Source organism: Salvelinus namaycush, chromosome 18, assembly GCF_016432855.1.
Source record: "Salvelinus namaycush isolate Seneca chromosome 18, SaNama_1.0, whole genome shotgun sequence".
Lineage (NCBI taxonomy): Eukaryota > Metazoa > Chordata > Actinopteri > Salmoniformes > Salmonidae > Salvelinus > Salvelinus namaycush.
Genome location: NC_052324.1, coordinates 16,863,741 through 16,878,184, shown reverse-complemented (window position 1 = coordinate 16,878,184; position 14,444 = coordinate 16,863,741). Strand labels below are relative to the sequence as shown.

The window sequence follows — 14,444 nt, the reverse complement described above, 5'->3', positions numbered from 1 at the left end:
CAATTGAAATCAAATTTATCAACCCATGGAGGTCTGGATTTGGAGTCACACTCAAAATTAAAGTGGAAAACCACACTACAGGCTGATCCAACTTTGATGTAATGTCCTTAAAACAAGTCAAAATGAGGCTCAGTAGTGTGTGTGGCCTCCACGTGCCTGTATGACCTCCCTACAACGCCTGGGCATGCTCCTGATGAGGTGGCGGATGGTCTCCTGAGGGATCTCCTCCCAGACCTGGACTAAAGCATCCGCCAACTCCTGGACAGTCTGTGGTGCAACGTGGCGTTGGTGGATGGAGCGAGACATGATGTCCCAGATGTGCTCAATTGGATTCAGGTCTGGGGAACGGGCGGGCCAGTCCATAGCATCAATGCCTTCCTCTTGCAGCAACTGCTGACACACTCCAGCCACATGAGGTCTAGCATTGTCTTGCATTAGGAGGAACCCAGGGCCAACCGCACCAGCATATGGTCTCACAAGGGGTTTGAGGATCTCATCTCGGTACCTAATGGCAGTCAGGCTACCTCTGGCGAGCACATGGAGGGCTGTGCGGCCCCCCAAAGAAATGCCACCCCACACCATGACTGACCCACCGCCAAACCGGTCATGCTGGAGGATGTTGCAGGCAGCAGAACGTTCTCCACGCCGTCTCCAGACTCTGTCACGTCTGTCACATGTGCTCATGTGCTCAGTGTGAACCTGCTTTCATCTGTGAAGAGCACAGGGCGCCAGTGGCGAATTTGCCAATCTTGGTGTTCTCTGGCAAATGCCAAACGTCCTGCACGGTGTTGGGCTGTAAGCACAACCCCCACCTGTGGACGTCGGGCCCTCATACCACCCTCATGGAGTCTGTTTCTGACCGTTTGAGCAGACACATGCACATTTGTGGCCTGCTGGAGGTCATTTTGCAGGGCCCTGGCAGTGCTCCACCTGCTCCTCCTTGCACAAAGGCGGAGGTAGCGGTCCTGCTGTTGGGTTGTTGCCCTCCTACGGCCTCCTCCACGTCTCCTGATGTACTGGCCTGTCTCCTGGTAGCGCCTCCATGCTCTGGACACTACGCTGACAGACACAGCAAACCTTCTTGCCACAGCTCGCATTGATGTGCCATCCTGGATGAGCTGCACTACCTGGGCCACTTGTGTGGGTTGTAGACTTCGTCTCATGCTACCACTAGAGTGAAAGCACCGCCAGCATTCAAAAGTGACCAAAACATCAGCCAGGAAGCATAGGAACTGAGAAGTGGTCTGTGGTCACCACCTGCAGAACCACTCCTTTATTGGGGGTGTCTTGCTAATTGCCTATAATTTCCACCTTTTGTCTATTCCATTTGCACAACAGCATGTGAAATTTATTGTCAATCAGTGTTGCTTCCTAAGTGGACAGTTTGATTTCACAGAAGTGTGATTGACTTGGAGTTACATTGTGTTTAAGTGTTCCCTTTATTTTTTTGAGCAGTGTATATATATATATATATACATACACACACACACACACACACATATATATATACACATATGTATATACACATATATATTATTATTTTTATTTCATAAATTACTTACTGCCTTTTCTTGTTGGCACAAGAAAAGTGGCCATTGACTAAAATTCAATATCTTTTGATGCAGTTTTGAAATCGGCTTTTATTTAGGTTTCCTCATTGCCGTACGAACGTGACGTCATCATCTGTGCTGCTGGCAAAATACTAGTGCTAACATTACTACAATTCCCTCAGCAAGATTCTTTTGGTCAAATATCTATGGCGATATACAATGGAGGAAAGCATTGAAAATTGCTAACAAATATTGTATCAGTAACAAGGTAAAGGAAGTTTAATTTAAAATGTTACATAGAATTTATCCTGTGAAACATGTTTTGGAAAGAATCAAGCTGAATATTGACTAGAAATGTTATTTCTGGAAGGGAGGAGACCATTTTACATTTGTTTTTTTGCTTGTATTTATAGTATAATTTTTTGGATCGACAAACAGAATTTTGTTACAAAAAAATAGGACCGGTTGTACTATTTAATTGTTTTGATATAATGATTTATTTCAGAAATTCTGACATTGATAAAGATGTGGTATATTTAATTCAACTGCTAATAATATTAGGTACATTTCACATTCACAAATGCAAATGCTCTAATTCAAAACCTAACTTTTTTCACTTTAGAAATGAATTTAAACAATATGGCACTACTTTAACTAAAATGAAAAACAAAAAAACTATTTAAACTTGTTGTATTATTAATTAATATGATTTGTTTGTTTAGGGTTCCTGGCAACTTAAATAGTTTGTATGTATGCTTGTTTGCATGTGACTATTCCTCTTTTGTTTGTTGATATTTGTTAATAAAAAATAAAACATAGTTCTAACATTACACTACAGTATCACGTCTACTAGCTATCATGTTAAGTGAGCCAGATGGCAAGGGTGTGAGAGCAGAGGGAAGTAAGTCAACTACTAGATAACGTTACAGATAGCTATGACATCAATTTATTTAGCTAGCTAACTTGCAAGTCTACCTTTCGAAAGCTCATGTCTCCGAAGTAGTCCGAACAACCTGGCTAGTGACGTGTTAGCAACAGGTTTGCCTCTGACTGACCGACCATATCCCACACCGCAGTGCGATTGACTGGGTTTTGGTTGAAGAAAATAATTATCTGCCTCGCTAGGTCCCTGGAGGGAAATAAGCATAAACGCGACAGGTGGGTGGATTTTCAATTAAGTAGGTTTGTTAGTAGCTTCCTATATTAGCTAACGACTAACGTTAAAGGCTTAGACAGGATAAACATTCAAGCCAGACCGCTTTTGTATTTATGGTAGCTAATGTTAGCTAGCTTGCTATAACAGGTAACGTTACTCAGCTGGCTGTCTCAGTTTATCTGGTGCTTGTTTAACGTTAAACTCACAGTTTCAGATAAAAACGTAAGGATATGGCTTGGTGTGTAGACTAACGTTACCGCAGTAAGTAAGCCAGAAGCTAACGTTAGCTAGCTACATTTAGCTAATTGTCAGATAGTTACTGTAAATTAGCTAGTTGGTATTTTTTTTATCGATCTCTGATCCGCTTATGGTTTCACATTCTACAATATTGCAATGTGTATGTTAGCTGGTTGTCTGTTTTGCTAACTCAGCGTCTTGACTTCAGTCTGTAGAGTGTAACTTGGGTCCCGGAGACTAACGTTAGACAGTCAACTAATTCTTAGAATAACGAACGTTAGCTAGTAAGCTAATGTCCGAATAGTAATACGAATTGCCCTGGCCTGAGAACACGTTGCAGCCAAATGACCCGTTACTGTATTTCAAAGAATTTATTCGGGAATCGAAGTTATGTACCAAGTGTTTCAAAAAGTTGGTACGCCTGGGTCAATTTTCTTTGTACTCATGCCGTGGTGCGTAGGTAACGTTACCTAGTTAACGTTGGTGTGTCAGGGCTAGATTGGTTGTTGAAATAAGTATTATGATGGAGGATGTTTTTCTCTCTTTCCTGGGTAATGAGTGCTCCAATTAACCATAATCTGACAGGACATTCATGAATAAATAGGGTACACATTTTTTCATACACAGCAACTTCTGTATTCAGAGGTTCAAGTTTGTCTTTGTTCCCATAAGACCGTTTTGGAAATATTTTTCCTCTGCAAAACGAGCTAAACCAGACTGCCATTGACATAAAAGTTACCAACACACCCACACAAAACCAAGGCACAACACAGGAAATGTGGTTTTATTTGACACATTCCAGATAACTTTTTTTACTACATGAACTCCTGTAGTGTTACTCAGTGTGAGTACAGTAACTTTAGCTACTAGCTAGCCTATGTGTATCTGGACCACACTGCCAAATATATCCTAATTTCCTCCTGAGAGCACTGACTTAAGTGTAAAGGTGTTTAATATACTCAGTGTTTCTTCAAGGATTTTTTTCAGCGGCGGTGGCGAAGTTAGGAGGGGGGGTGTAGAAATCTTTTGTTGGTCTGAAGCTACTTTGCTGCAACTCTACACATTTTGCAATGGGGCAGAGAGAATATTTCACCGTTTTAAAGTTAGTTTCCTGCAAGTCTACACATTTTGTCACGGGACTGACAGACGTGCCAACCTGCACGCATTTTGCATATCAAGCCCACAATTTGAGGTCAAAGTAGCTGGTATGAAAAACTACCCTAAAATAAGCAAAAAGTCTTGTAGTTGGGCTTCCATAGTCGTAGCACCCACAGTTTTCTTTAGTACTATTTTACTACACCGATCTGGATGATAGCTCTCCACTTTGTCTGTTGATACCACTGATGTGTGAGCGAAAAGGGTAGGGAAAATGGAGAACGAAATGTTTGCCAAATACATTTTCCAAAATGGTATGTGTTAGTCAAACTCATATATTATTTCGTAGTTAGCTCCTTAGCTAAATCGTCATTATGACAAAGGTAGTTAGCTAAAGAGTTTAGTCAACTAAGCAATAACACGTTCTTGCCCGCACATGCTTTGATCTCTGCAACAGTAGTAGGTGCGAGACATTGACTAGCAAGGAAAAGTGCGGCGTTGCGTGGATTGAAACAGACATGGCAGAGAGCTGTTCTTCTAATACCGTCCTTCACAGAAATGAATGTTAGACTGTTAAAGATTAGTAGGCCTATGTTTAATTAGTCAGTTCTTGATCTGTCCTCTTGATAACAGCGTGTGTCAACAGTATACTGCTAATGATGTGATAATAGCCTAGTCAGTTCACCAATGACAAGGCATATTGAATGAATGGTAGCCTAGTAGTCAGACCTAACTTGATGGATGAGTTCAGGGATGGAGATCTGAAACAAGCTTATAGGTCGTGTTCAGTTGTTTCATGTTCTAAATACAGTAGGCTAAACTACTACAGTGCATCTAGTAATTTAATGATTATTTTAGCCCCAAACATTTACATTACATTTAAGTCATTTAGCAGACGCTCTTATCCAGAGCGACTTACAAATTGGTGCATTCACCTTATGATATCCAGTGGAACAACCACTTTACAATAGTGCATCTAACTCTTTTAAGGGGGGGGGGGGGGGGGGGGGGTTAGAAGGATTACTTTATCCTATCCTAGGTATTCCTTAAAGAGGTGGTGTTTCAGGTGTTTCCGGAAGGTGGTGATTGACTCCGCTGACCTGGCGTCGTGGGGGAGTTTGTTCCACCATTGGGGTGCCAGAGCAGCGAACAGTTTTGACTGGGCTGAGCGGGAGCTGTACTTCCTCAGAGGTAGGGAGGCGAGCAGGCCAGAGGTGGATGAACGCAGTGCCCTTGTTTGGGTGTAGGGCCTGATCAGAGCCTGAAGGTACGGAGGTGCCGTTCCCCTCACAGCTCCGTAGGCAAGCACCATGGTCTTGTAGCGGATGCGAGCTTCAACTGGAAGCCAGTGGAGAGAGCGGAGGAGCGGGGTGACGTGAGAGAACTTGGGAAGGTTGAACACCAGACGGGCTGCGGCGTTCTGGATGAGTTGTAGGGGTTTAATGGCACAGGCAGGGAGCCCAGCCAACAGCGAGTTGCAGTAATCCAGACGGGAGATGACAAGTGCCTGGATTAGGACCTGCGCCGCTTCCTGTGTGAGGCAGGGTCGTACTCTGCGAATGTTGTAGAGCATGAACCTACAGGAACGGGTCACCGCCTTGATGTTAGTTGAGAACGACAAACAAAATTAAGAAGCAGCCAATTTACATTTTCACTAGACTATCCACATAAAGACTCCTATTTACAATAATCATTACATTTTAAATTTAACCTAGGAAAAATTGAAAGTGTAATTGAGACCACCTCAATTCATTAAGGACCAAACGCTAGACTATTGTGTTCGGTAACATTGTTTGATGTAATTTAAGACTAGGTTTCAGGAAGTGGCAGTTACAGGTTTAAAATAATGCAAAATGTGTCGTTGTGAGGTTTGGGGCAAGGAGGTACCACTGCAGTGATGAAGTGATACTCATAAGAATTCTTCACGGTTGACAGGTCTGGACTGAGAGAGAAATTGCAGTTTTAATGCTAATTTCCTGTAATTCTACACATTTTACCATGGGGCTTAAAGAAATTGCAATTTCAAAGCTATACTGAACAAAAATGCACAGTGGCCTCCCTCATTCTTAAATGGAAGAAGTTTGGAACCACCAATACTCTTCCTAGAGCTGGCCGCCTGGCCAAACAGAGCAATCGGGGGAGAAGGGCCTTGGTCAGGGAGGTGGCCAAGAACCCAATGGTAACACTGACAGAGCTCTAGAGTTCCTCTATGGAGATGGGAGAACCTTCCAGAAGGACAACCATCTTTGCAGTACTCCACCAATCAGGCCTTTATGGTAAAGTGGCCAGACGGAAGCCACTCTTCAGTAAAAGGCACAGGACAGTCCACTTGGAGTTTGCCAAAAGGCACCTAAAGGACTCTGACCATGAGAAACAAGATTCTGGGCCTCCCGGGTGGCGAAGTGGTCTAGGGCACTGCATCGCAGTGCTAGCTGCGCCACCAGAGTCTCTGGGTTCGCGCCCAGGCTCTGTCGCAGCCGGCTGCGACCGGGGGGTCCGTGGGGCGACGCACAATTGGCCTAGCGTCGTCCGGGTTAGGGAGGGTTTGGCCGGTAGGGATATCCTTGTCTCATCGCACTCCAGCGACTCCTGTGGCGGGCCGAGCGCAGTGCGCGCTAACCAAGGGGGCCAGGTGCACGGTGTTTCCTCCGACACATTGGTGCGGCTGGCTTCCGGGTTGGAGGCGCGCTGTGTTAAGAAGCAGTGCGGCTTGGTTGGGTTGTGCTTCGGAGGACGCATGGCTTTCGACCTTCGTCTCTCCCGAGCCCGTACGGGAGTTGTAGCGATGAGACAAGATAGTAATTACTAGCGATTGGATACCACGAAAATTGGGGAGAAAAGGGGATAAAATTTAAAAATAAAAAAGAGAAACAAGATTCTCTGGTCTGATGAAACCAAGATGGAACTCTTTGGCCTGAATGCCAAGCGTCACATCTGGAGGAAACCGGGCACAATCCCTACGGTGAAGCATGGTGGTGGCAGCATCATGCTGTGGGGATGTTTTTCAGCGGCAGGGACTGGGAGACAAGTCAGGATCCAGGGAAAGATGAACGGCACAAAGTACAGAGAGATCCTTGATGAAAACCTGCTGCAGAGCACTCAGCACCTCAGACTGGGGTGAAAGGTTCACCTTCCAACAAGACAACAACCCTAAGCACACAGCCAAGACAACGCAGCAGTGGCTTCGGGACAAGTCTCTGAATGTCCTTGAGTGGCCCAGCCATAGACCGGACTTGAACCCGATCGAACATCTCTGGAGAGACCTGAAAATAGCTGTGCAGCGACGCTCCCCATCCAACCTGACAGAGCTTGAGAGGATCTGCAGAGGAGAATGGGAGAAACTCCCCAAATACAGGTGTGCCAAGCTTGTAGCGTCATACCCAAGAAAACTCGACACTGTAATCGCTGCCAAAGGTGCTTCAATAAATTACTGAGCAAAGGTTCTGAATACTTATGTAAATGTCATATTTCAGTTTTTTGTTTGTAATAAATTTGCTAAAAAATATGTTTTTGCTTTGTCATTTTGGAATAAGGCTGTAACGTAACAAAATGCATTCTAGGGCTCATCTCAACCTTAGCTCTGCAGGTGTAATGTACTCTACTTGAAGACGTATTCTGTCAGAGCTCACAGAAGCTATGATTTACTGTCATTTTAAATTATGTCTACTGTATTCTCTTCCCCAGTTATGATTAGCTTATTTTGAATCTCTCATAGCAGAGCTCATTCAGTTTTTTTTGCTTAATTTGTTTCTAGCTGAAAGGTAGTCCCTACTCAATTTAATTTAGTGAAATCTCGTACAGATTTAGAATTTGTTATTTGTACTTTAAAAAGCAAATGAGTTGTTTGCAAGGGCAATGACGGTTGTACAATGCAATTCTTACAGCCAGTGGTTTCTCCTCCCTGCTGTTCCTGGACCCTCCATTAACAGTGCATGTTTAGCAAAGCTGTTTCCTGTCAACAACCACTGCCTCAATTTATCAGACCCCTGCTGGCTGTATAACACTCTTTCCCTTTACTCTAATTCCTTCTTTTCTTCTCCATGTTCTATTTGTTATGGAAGTTGTAAATTCCACTATTTTTGTGTTAGTCTGTTTTTCGTCCTTTAAAATGTGTGTTATGGTATTTCTCTGTGTCTAATTCTGTGTGTTTGCATAAATATAAACATACTAAATGGTTTTCCGGTGGGAGGTATGATAGTGTGGAGGTCTATGCTATACTTTGATGTATGCAGCCTCAGGGTCTACAGGAAACCGTTCCTTCCTTCGTAATGACACCAAATTGTGCTCTCTTCTCAGGCTCTTCCTACTCCTTACTCGTGTGATATGACATCACTGCATGGTTACCACAGAAACCAGGGCTCAGTTCAGACGGTTGACAGCCAGTCAGGTGAGTGAGGATGGGATTGCCCATAACAACTACTAAGAAGAAACTGCTGCCAAAGCAGAATTAGATAATTGCGCCACCAACTAGTTCTGTGCGTTTAGTGATGCACGGGTTGACTCATAACCCACAGTCCCTGCAATTTTATTGCGGGTTTAGGGTCATTGAATATTGTGTAGACGTAGGGCGGGTTGAATACAGTTCTTTTGTAAGTGCGTATCCTTACGACCGGTCAAACTGATGTCATTTGGAAATTGGGACATAAATTACTTTTTTTAGCTGCATTTTCTCCCAGGTCCCTAAACGTCTTTGCTCCGTGAAATAAACAGAGATGACAGAGAACTTTACAGATTGAAGCTAGATTGAAGCATTCAGTCTAGCAATTTATGACATTCTGGTGAGCAAGAGTTTATTTAGTCTTCTAGGGCAACATATAATGACAGAAGGGAAGCTGCATGTATCTAATTATAGACAAGTTGACTAACAAATAGCCTACCAAGATGTCAGAAATTATAAGCAGAAACATATCTAAATCGGACAAAAACAGTCCTGCACCCCCAGTCAAAAATTTGTTCCGCTGTCTTGGACTGTAGTTTACAGCACATTTTCTATATTAGCGAGTTAGTGTCCGGTTCGCGTCAATCTGTTACAGAGTAGCCTAACTCGAGAAGAACATGTGGAATGCATTATGAGATCTGCAGGAACCTATAAAGGGCAGCAGTCCACCAAAAATATCTGCTTGTTGACATTGTTGCTCTCCCTCTTCTACCCGTACTGACCATAACCCTTGGGCTCCCGAGTGGCGCAGCTGTCTAAGGCGTTGCATCTCAGTGCTAGAGGTGTCACTACAGACCCTGGTTCGATTTCAGGCTGTATCAAAACCGGCCGTGATTTGGAGTCCCATAGGATGACGCACAATTGGCCCATCGTCGGCCGGGTAAGGCCGTCATTGTAAATAAGAATTTGTTCTTTAACTGACTTGCCTAGTTAAATAAACGTAAAATAAAATAAGAGGGAACATCTGATTTTACTCAGTGTTTATAGTTATTACATACTTATCCCTTATGTACAACCACAACACATCTCTCAAGTGAACAGTTTTCTGATAACCATTCACAACAGGAATCTAGCAAGTTTAGAGATATTGTTAGTGGGGGAGGAGCAAAATATCCTAATTACTCATATCGTTTTTCAATGGAATTCCCCTTTTACTGCCATATGCCATACCTTGTCTTGCATTACCACACTGACTCTATGGAAAATACTCCTAGGAGAGTGAGCCTTCCTGCATCTGCCTCTCTGATACTGTCGTCTGATGCAGCTCTGTAATCTTCAGATTACTGTTGATCCTCAAAACAACCACCAGACAGTCATTGAGCTGTCAGGATTTCTGCTGTCTCACCTGTAGAAGTAGTCTGAGGTTCACTAGCTATGCTGCCAATGAACTGAACCCTTCCCATATCCAGGGAACTGAACCCTCCAGAGGAGATGGATCTCTGCCTCTCCCCCTGGCTGAGGCCTGCCATACTGATGAATAGCCTCTGTTTAACAGCACATCTGCTTCTAGAGCAGCCAGCCACAACTCTGGGTGCATGAGTCCTCCAAAGGAAAAGTCCAGAGTGATGCCCAGATAAAGGAAGTAAAATCTGCCTTGGTTCTCCCATGTTCCTGATGTGAAGGCCACAGTCCTAGTACAGTCATTACATTGCATCAGAGAGAGGAGTGGCAGTAGGACTCACTAAGTAGTATACATAATTTATTGGATTATGGTTTTACTGCTAGACGTACAGTTAATGGCCACGGTTGCTGATAGAGATTTGTACATTTCTCTCTAGGTGTTTTTCACAGGGATGGCTGCACAAGTGGAGGTACAGACTGGGGAGGTGGGAAGGACAGGTGTAGGGGGGCGACTGCACCTCAGCCCTCTGGCTGACTCCAGCAACAAGAGCCAAACAGAGGGCCCAACCAACACCCAGGGCTCCCTCATCATCACTCCAGAGTCCAGTAAGCCTGTCCCTGCACCCAAACCACGGCTCACTCCCAAACCTTTCGCTGTGGAGAAAACCCCCACCATCCGGCCCATACTTGCTCCTAAGCCTAATACCAAGCCCCGACCAGAGCCCACTCGCCCTACTTTTTACAAACCTGACCCTCCCAACGGCCCAAAACCTCAGCAGCCGAATGTCACCAGCAAACACAGGCCAGTGTCGACCAACCACAGCCGTCCTGCTCCTACCTCCTACAAGCCCTCTCCCAAGTTGAGCACGGGACAAACCACCAAGCCTGTAGCCCAGCCCTTCAAACCCGCCCCTCTAACACTTGGGGACCCCAGAAAACCAACGCCTTCCCAAACGTTGGGGCGTCAGAAGCCAGCTGCGGCAGGCTTGTCCCACTCACAAGGCCCTAAGAAACCCCCTTCAGTGGAATGGTCCGGATCCACCAAACAGGAGAAAGAATGTGGCAAAACAGCATCCAGTATCAGAGCTGGAGGAGCCTATTTGACCAGAACCAAGTCAATGGGCTTCCTCCGTCAGATAGGGCTAGAGGGGGAGGAGAGGAAGGAGGATGAAGGGCCAGAGGTCACAGTCCAACTCCGAACCCAGTCTACAGGCTCCAGGCCTAGACCTGTGTCGGCTATCTTCCTGCCCTCTCCCACTCAGTCTGAGTCGTTCACCCCAGCTGATCGCTGGGTCGGGAGGCGGCCCCTTTCAGCCGACCTCACCTCCAAGTTTGAGTCCATTGGCCTGTCGCTGCACCGCGGCTGTCCTACCAAGACTGTCAGCAAGGAAAACACTCCAGAGGAGGGAGCACTGCTACGGACGAGAGAGGGGGAGACGGGAGCAGAGGGGACCATTGTTACACCACAGGCCCCAGACAGCAAGCCTTCAGCCCTAGCACGAGGGAGCGAGAAGAAAAAAGAGGTAGAGAAGGATGAGGGAAAGGGTGGAGGAAGCATTAAGAGACGGATCAGTCTCTTGCTCGATTCCTCTTCTTCCTCTCCTGTGGTTTCTCTCCGTGTTGCTGCCCAAGGACCGGAGCCTCACTCTCCAGGGCAGCCAGTCCCAGAGGCAGATGTACCACTGGGTGGTGTTAAACAGAGAATCAAGAAGCTAACAGAAGATACTGTTACGCCACCTGCTCAGACCCTGGCTGTTAAACCCCACCCTCTGCCCCCTGACCTGACCAAAAGGTAGGAGCTCCTCACCACCTTCAGTCTGCCTGTCTCTGTCCTTTTTATGACTCTCCCATTGTCATTACTGGTCTTGTGGGATGTGTGTGTGTTTCTTTTCATCAGGTTTGGATCTGAGAAGTCCACAGACCTCGGCAGTCCCTCTCCTAGTAAGGCGACAGACCGCCATGAGAGTGACACTGATCCTCAAGGGAGGGTAAGAGAGCTTGTGGAATTTGCTTAGATTAACATAGGTGATTTGGTGAAGGATTGCAGTGAGCCTTGTGAGAATTTCTCTAACTCCTGTGCCAACCAGACAAACCCAGAGGAAACACTGCTGTCTTTAATAGGCAAACAATGAGGTTACAGTTAAATCCTTGGTCCTCAGTGAACAAAGTCAAGTTTTCTATTTTGCTGCAAATATAGAATGAGACCGATTCCAGAAACCTACTAATGCCCAATCCAATTAGAGTTTACTGCCCTTAAAGCAAATTATCAGAGTTATGTTAAGTTGATGGATAAATTTAATCAACCATCATTAGTGGCACAGCGGTCTAAGACACTGCATCGCAATGCTGGAGGTGTCACTACAGACCCGGGTTCGATCCCGGGCTGTATCACAACCGGCCGTGATCGGGAGTCCCATAGGGCGGCGCACAATTGCCCAGCATCGTCCGGGTTAGGGGAGGGTTTGGTCGGGATAGGCTGTCATTGTAAATAAGAATTTTGTTCTTAACTGACTTGCCTGGTTAAATAAATAAAAATATTCAACAAACCAGTTAAATGATCTTGATTGAGTTAAGTGAAGTGCCTCTGTTACACCACTGGGGGGACTGGAGTGCTTGTACTGTATGTTCCCCATCTTGTTTTACAGTCACTTTGTTTGGTGAGCAACATCTAAAGATGGCTTTGTGAATACAGTATAGTCCTTTATTTTAATTGAAAAATAACTTGTTTAGGTTTCTGACATTTAATGTAATGAATATTCAGTAGTTTCTTAGTTTGCCCCTGTAAGCCTAAAAGGCCTAAGCAAAATGCCCGTTATAAGCACTATATTCCTGGGAAAATTCTGATTTGCATTTCATGTCTCAAACACTCTGGGCACCATTTTTTTCTCTGAATCAGTCTTTGTCTTGGAGCATACAAGCGAAGAGAACGTCACTGTCACAAAGGTACAAAGAGCTTTGAAATCAAAGCCAGGGCATTAGTCATCTCTGGTGGTTCTTTGTGCGTTATGGAACATGCTGAGAGTGAAGCACTGGGAAAAGGTCAACACGGTGAGGCTTTGATTACCACCTCAGCACCACACCCACTTTCATTGGCCCAACAAAGAGGAGTGGGATCCACTTTCTGCCCAGACACAGTTGCCTCACTCAATCACTTGTCTTTGTATCACCCTCTCTTTTTCTCTGTCATTATATAATACTTGCAGCAAATAATACTAAGTTCATGATGATCATGCAGACAGTGTCCAGAATCTGAATTAACTTGGGCCAACTCTTTGAATTACTTAATTCTAGGGGAAGGACTCAGTCTTCATCTTCAGTGACCAAAGGAAGGTGGATGAACACACCAGAGGGTCCAAAGAGCAGCCCACCCAGACCTCTTCTGACCCCTCAGCTGGAAGGACTGCGGCACAGCGGGGGCTGGAGATTGAGGCCCAGGAGAGCCACCCGAGCAGTGGGGTGCAGACGGTGCGAGCAGCCCTGTTTGAGAACGTGGTGGAGCGACACAGTGTGCTGCTGATGGAGGAGGACAGAGCGCAGAGCAACACAAAGAGCTGTCCCAAGAGAAGTGTGTCTCTCAAACTGGGGGATGGGGAGAAAGGCGGCAGCCTGGTCACCTCCCCCTACCGCGAGCCTGTCTCCCCCTCCAGCCCGCTTCGTGTGGAGCACTTGTTTGACACGGTGCACGCGGTGGGAGAGAGGAGAGCTGTTAGTGAGAGTGTCCCCTCGGCTCAGCTGGAGGACAAGGCCATGACCCTCCGTTCCAGGCATTCTGATGGGAACAGGCCAGCTAGGGCTGAGCCAGTGGAGAAGAGACCTGCTCGGGTCCAAGGAGACCTCAGTTCGGCTCAGAGGGGAGCACCAGCCTCCCAACATGAACAGGGACCACGCTACCTCAGGGTTGGAGCTCTGCAGAAGTGGAATACCGCTGAGGTGGATAGGGGGGCAGAGGTAGAGAAAGGAAGGCAAAGGGAAATGGAAAAGGAGAGACACATGGAGAGGGAGAGAAAGGAGGAGGAGAAAGAGAGGCAGAGGGAAGCGGAGAGGAGGATGCAAATGGCTGTAGAGAGGGAGAAGCCGAGAGAGCAGGACAGGGAGAGAGAGGAAGTGGCAGCACCGAAGCGTTTGAAAATGCTGGAGGCAGATGAGCAGCCACCCAAACCCAGGGCCACCTACTTTGCTCTGACTGGTCAGATCCAGGAAGTCATATCCCATGGGGATGAGGGAACAGAGAGAGGGGACATGGAAGTGCCCTTTGAAGATTTCTCTGTGATGTCTGGACAATGGGGTTCTCAAGGGAAGGTAAAAAGGAACCCCTCTCTAGGCAAAACTTTTGGGAAAAGCTCCCAAGGTCAAGAACAAGAAGAGGAACTGATGGAGAGGAAGCAAACACAGGAAAGGAAGAGAGAAACGGCATGGGACAGAAAGACCGGGCTGGAGGAGATGGAAATAGAAAAACAGAAACAAGTCCTTGAGAAAGTAAGAGAATTGGAGAGGGAGAAAGAATGTCAGAGGGAGAGAAAGGAGTTTGAGAGGGAGAAACAGAGACAGCTGGAAATTGAGAGACAGAAACAGTTAGAATATGCTAGAAAGAGAGAGATGGAGAAGCAGGGAGAGTTAGAAAGGGAGA

The 14,444-nt window shown here is 45.9% G+C and overlaps 1 protein-coding gene across 1 annotated transcript in view; it reads left to right on the top strand.

Moving 5' to 3' along the window:
* The first annotated feature begins 10,269 nt into the window (after positions 1-10,269).
* The window catches only part of si:ch73-138n13.1 (inner centromere protein), a 33,122-nt gene continuing 28,947 nt past the window's right edge, over positions 10,270-14,444 (top strand). The window contains exons 1-3 of the mRNA XM_039013936.1: positions 10,270-11,609; positions 11,715-11,805; positions 13,109-13,779. Coding sequence (XP_038869864.1) covers positions 10,270-11,609; positions 11,715-11,805; positions 13,109-13,779 — 2,102 coding nt within the window. The remainder of the gene's footprint in view (positions 11,610-11,714; positions 11,806-13,108; positions 13,780-14,444) is intronic.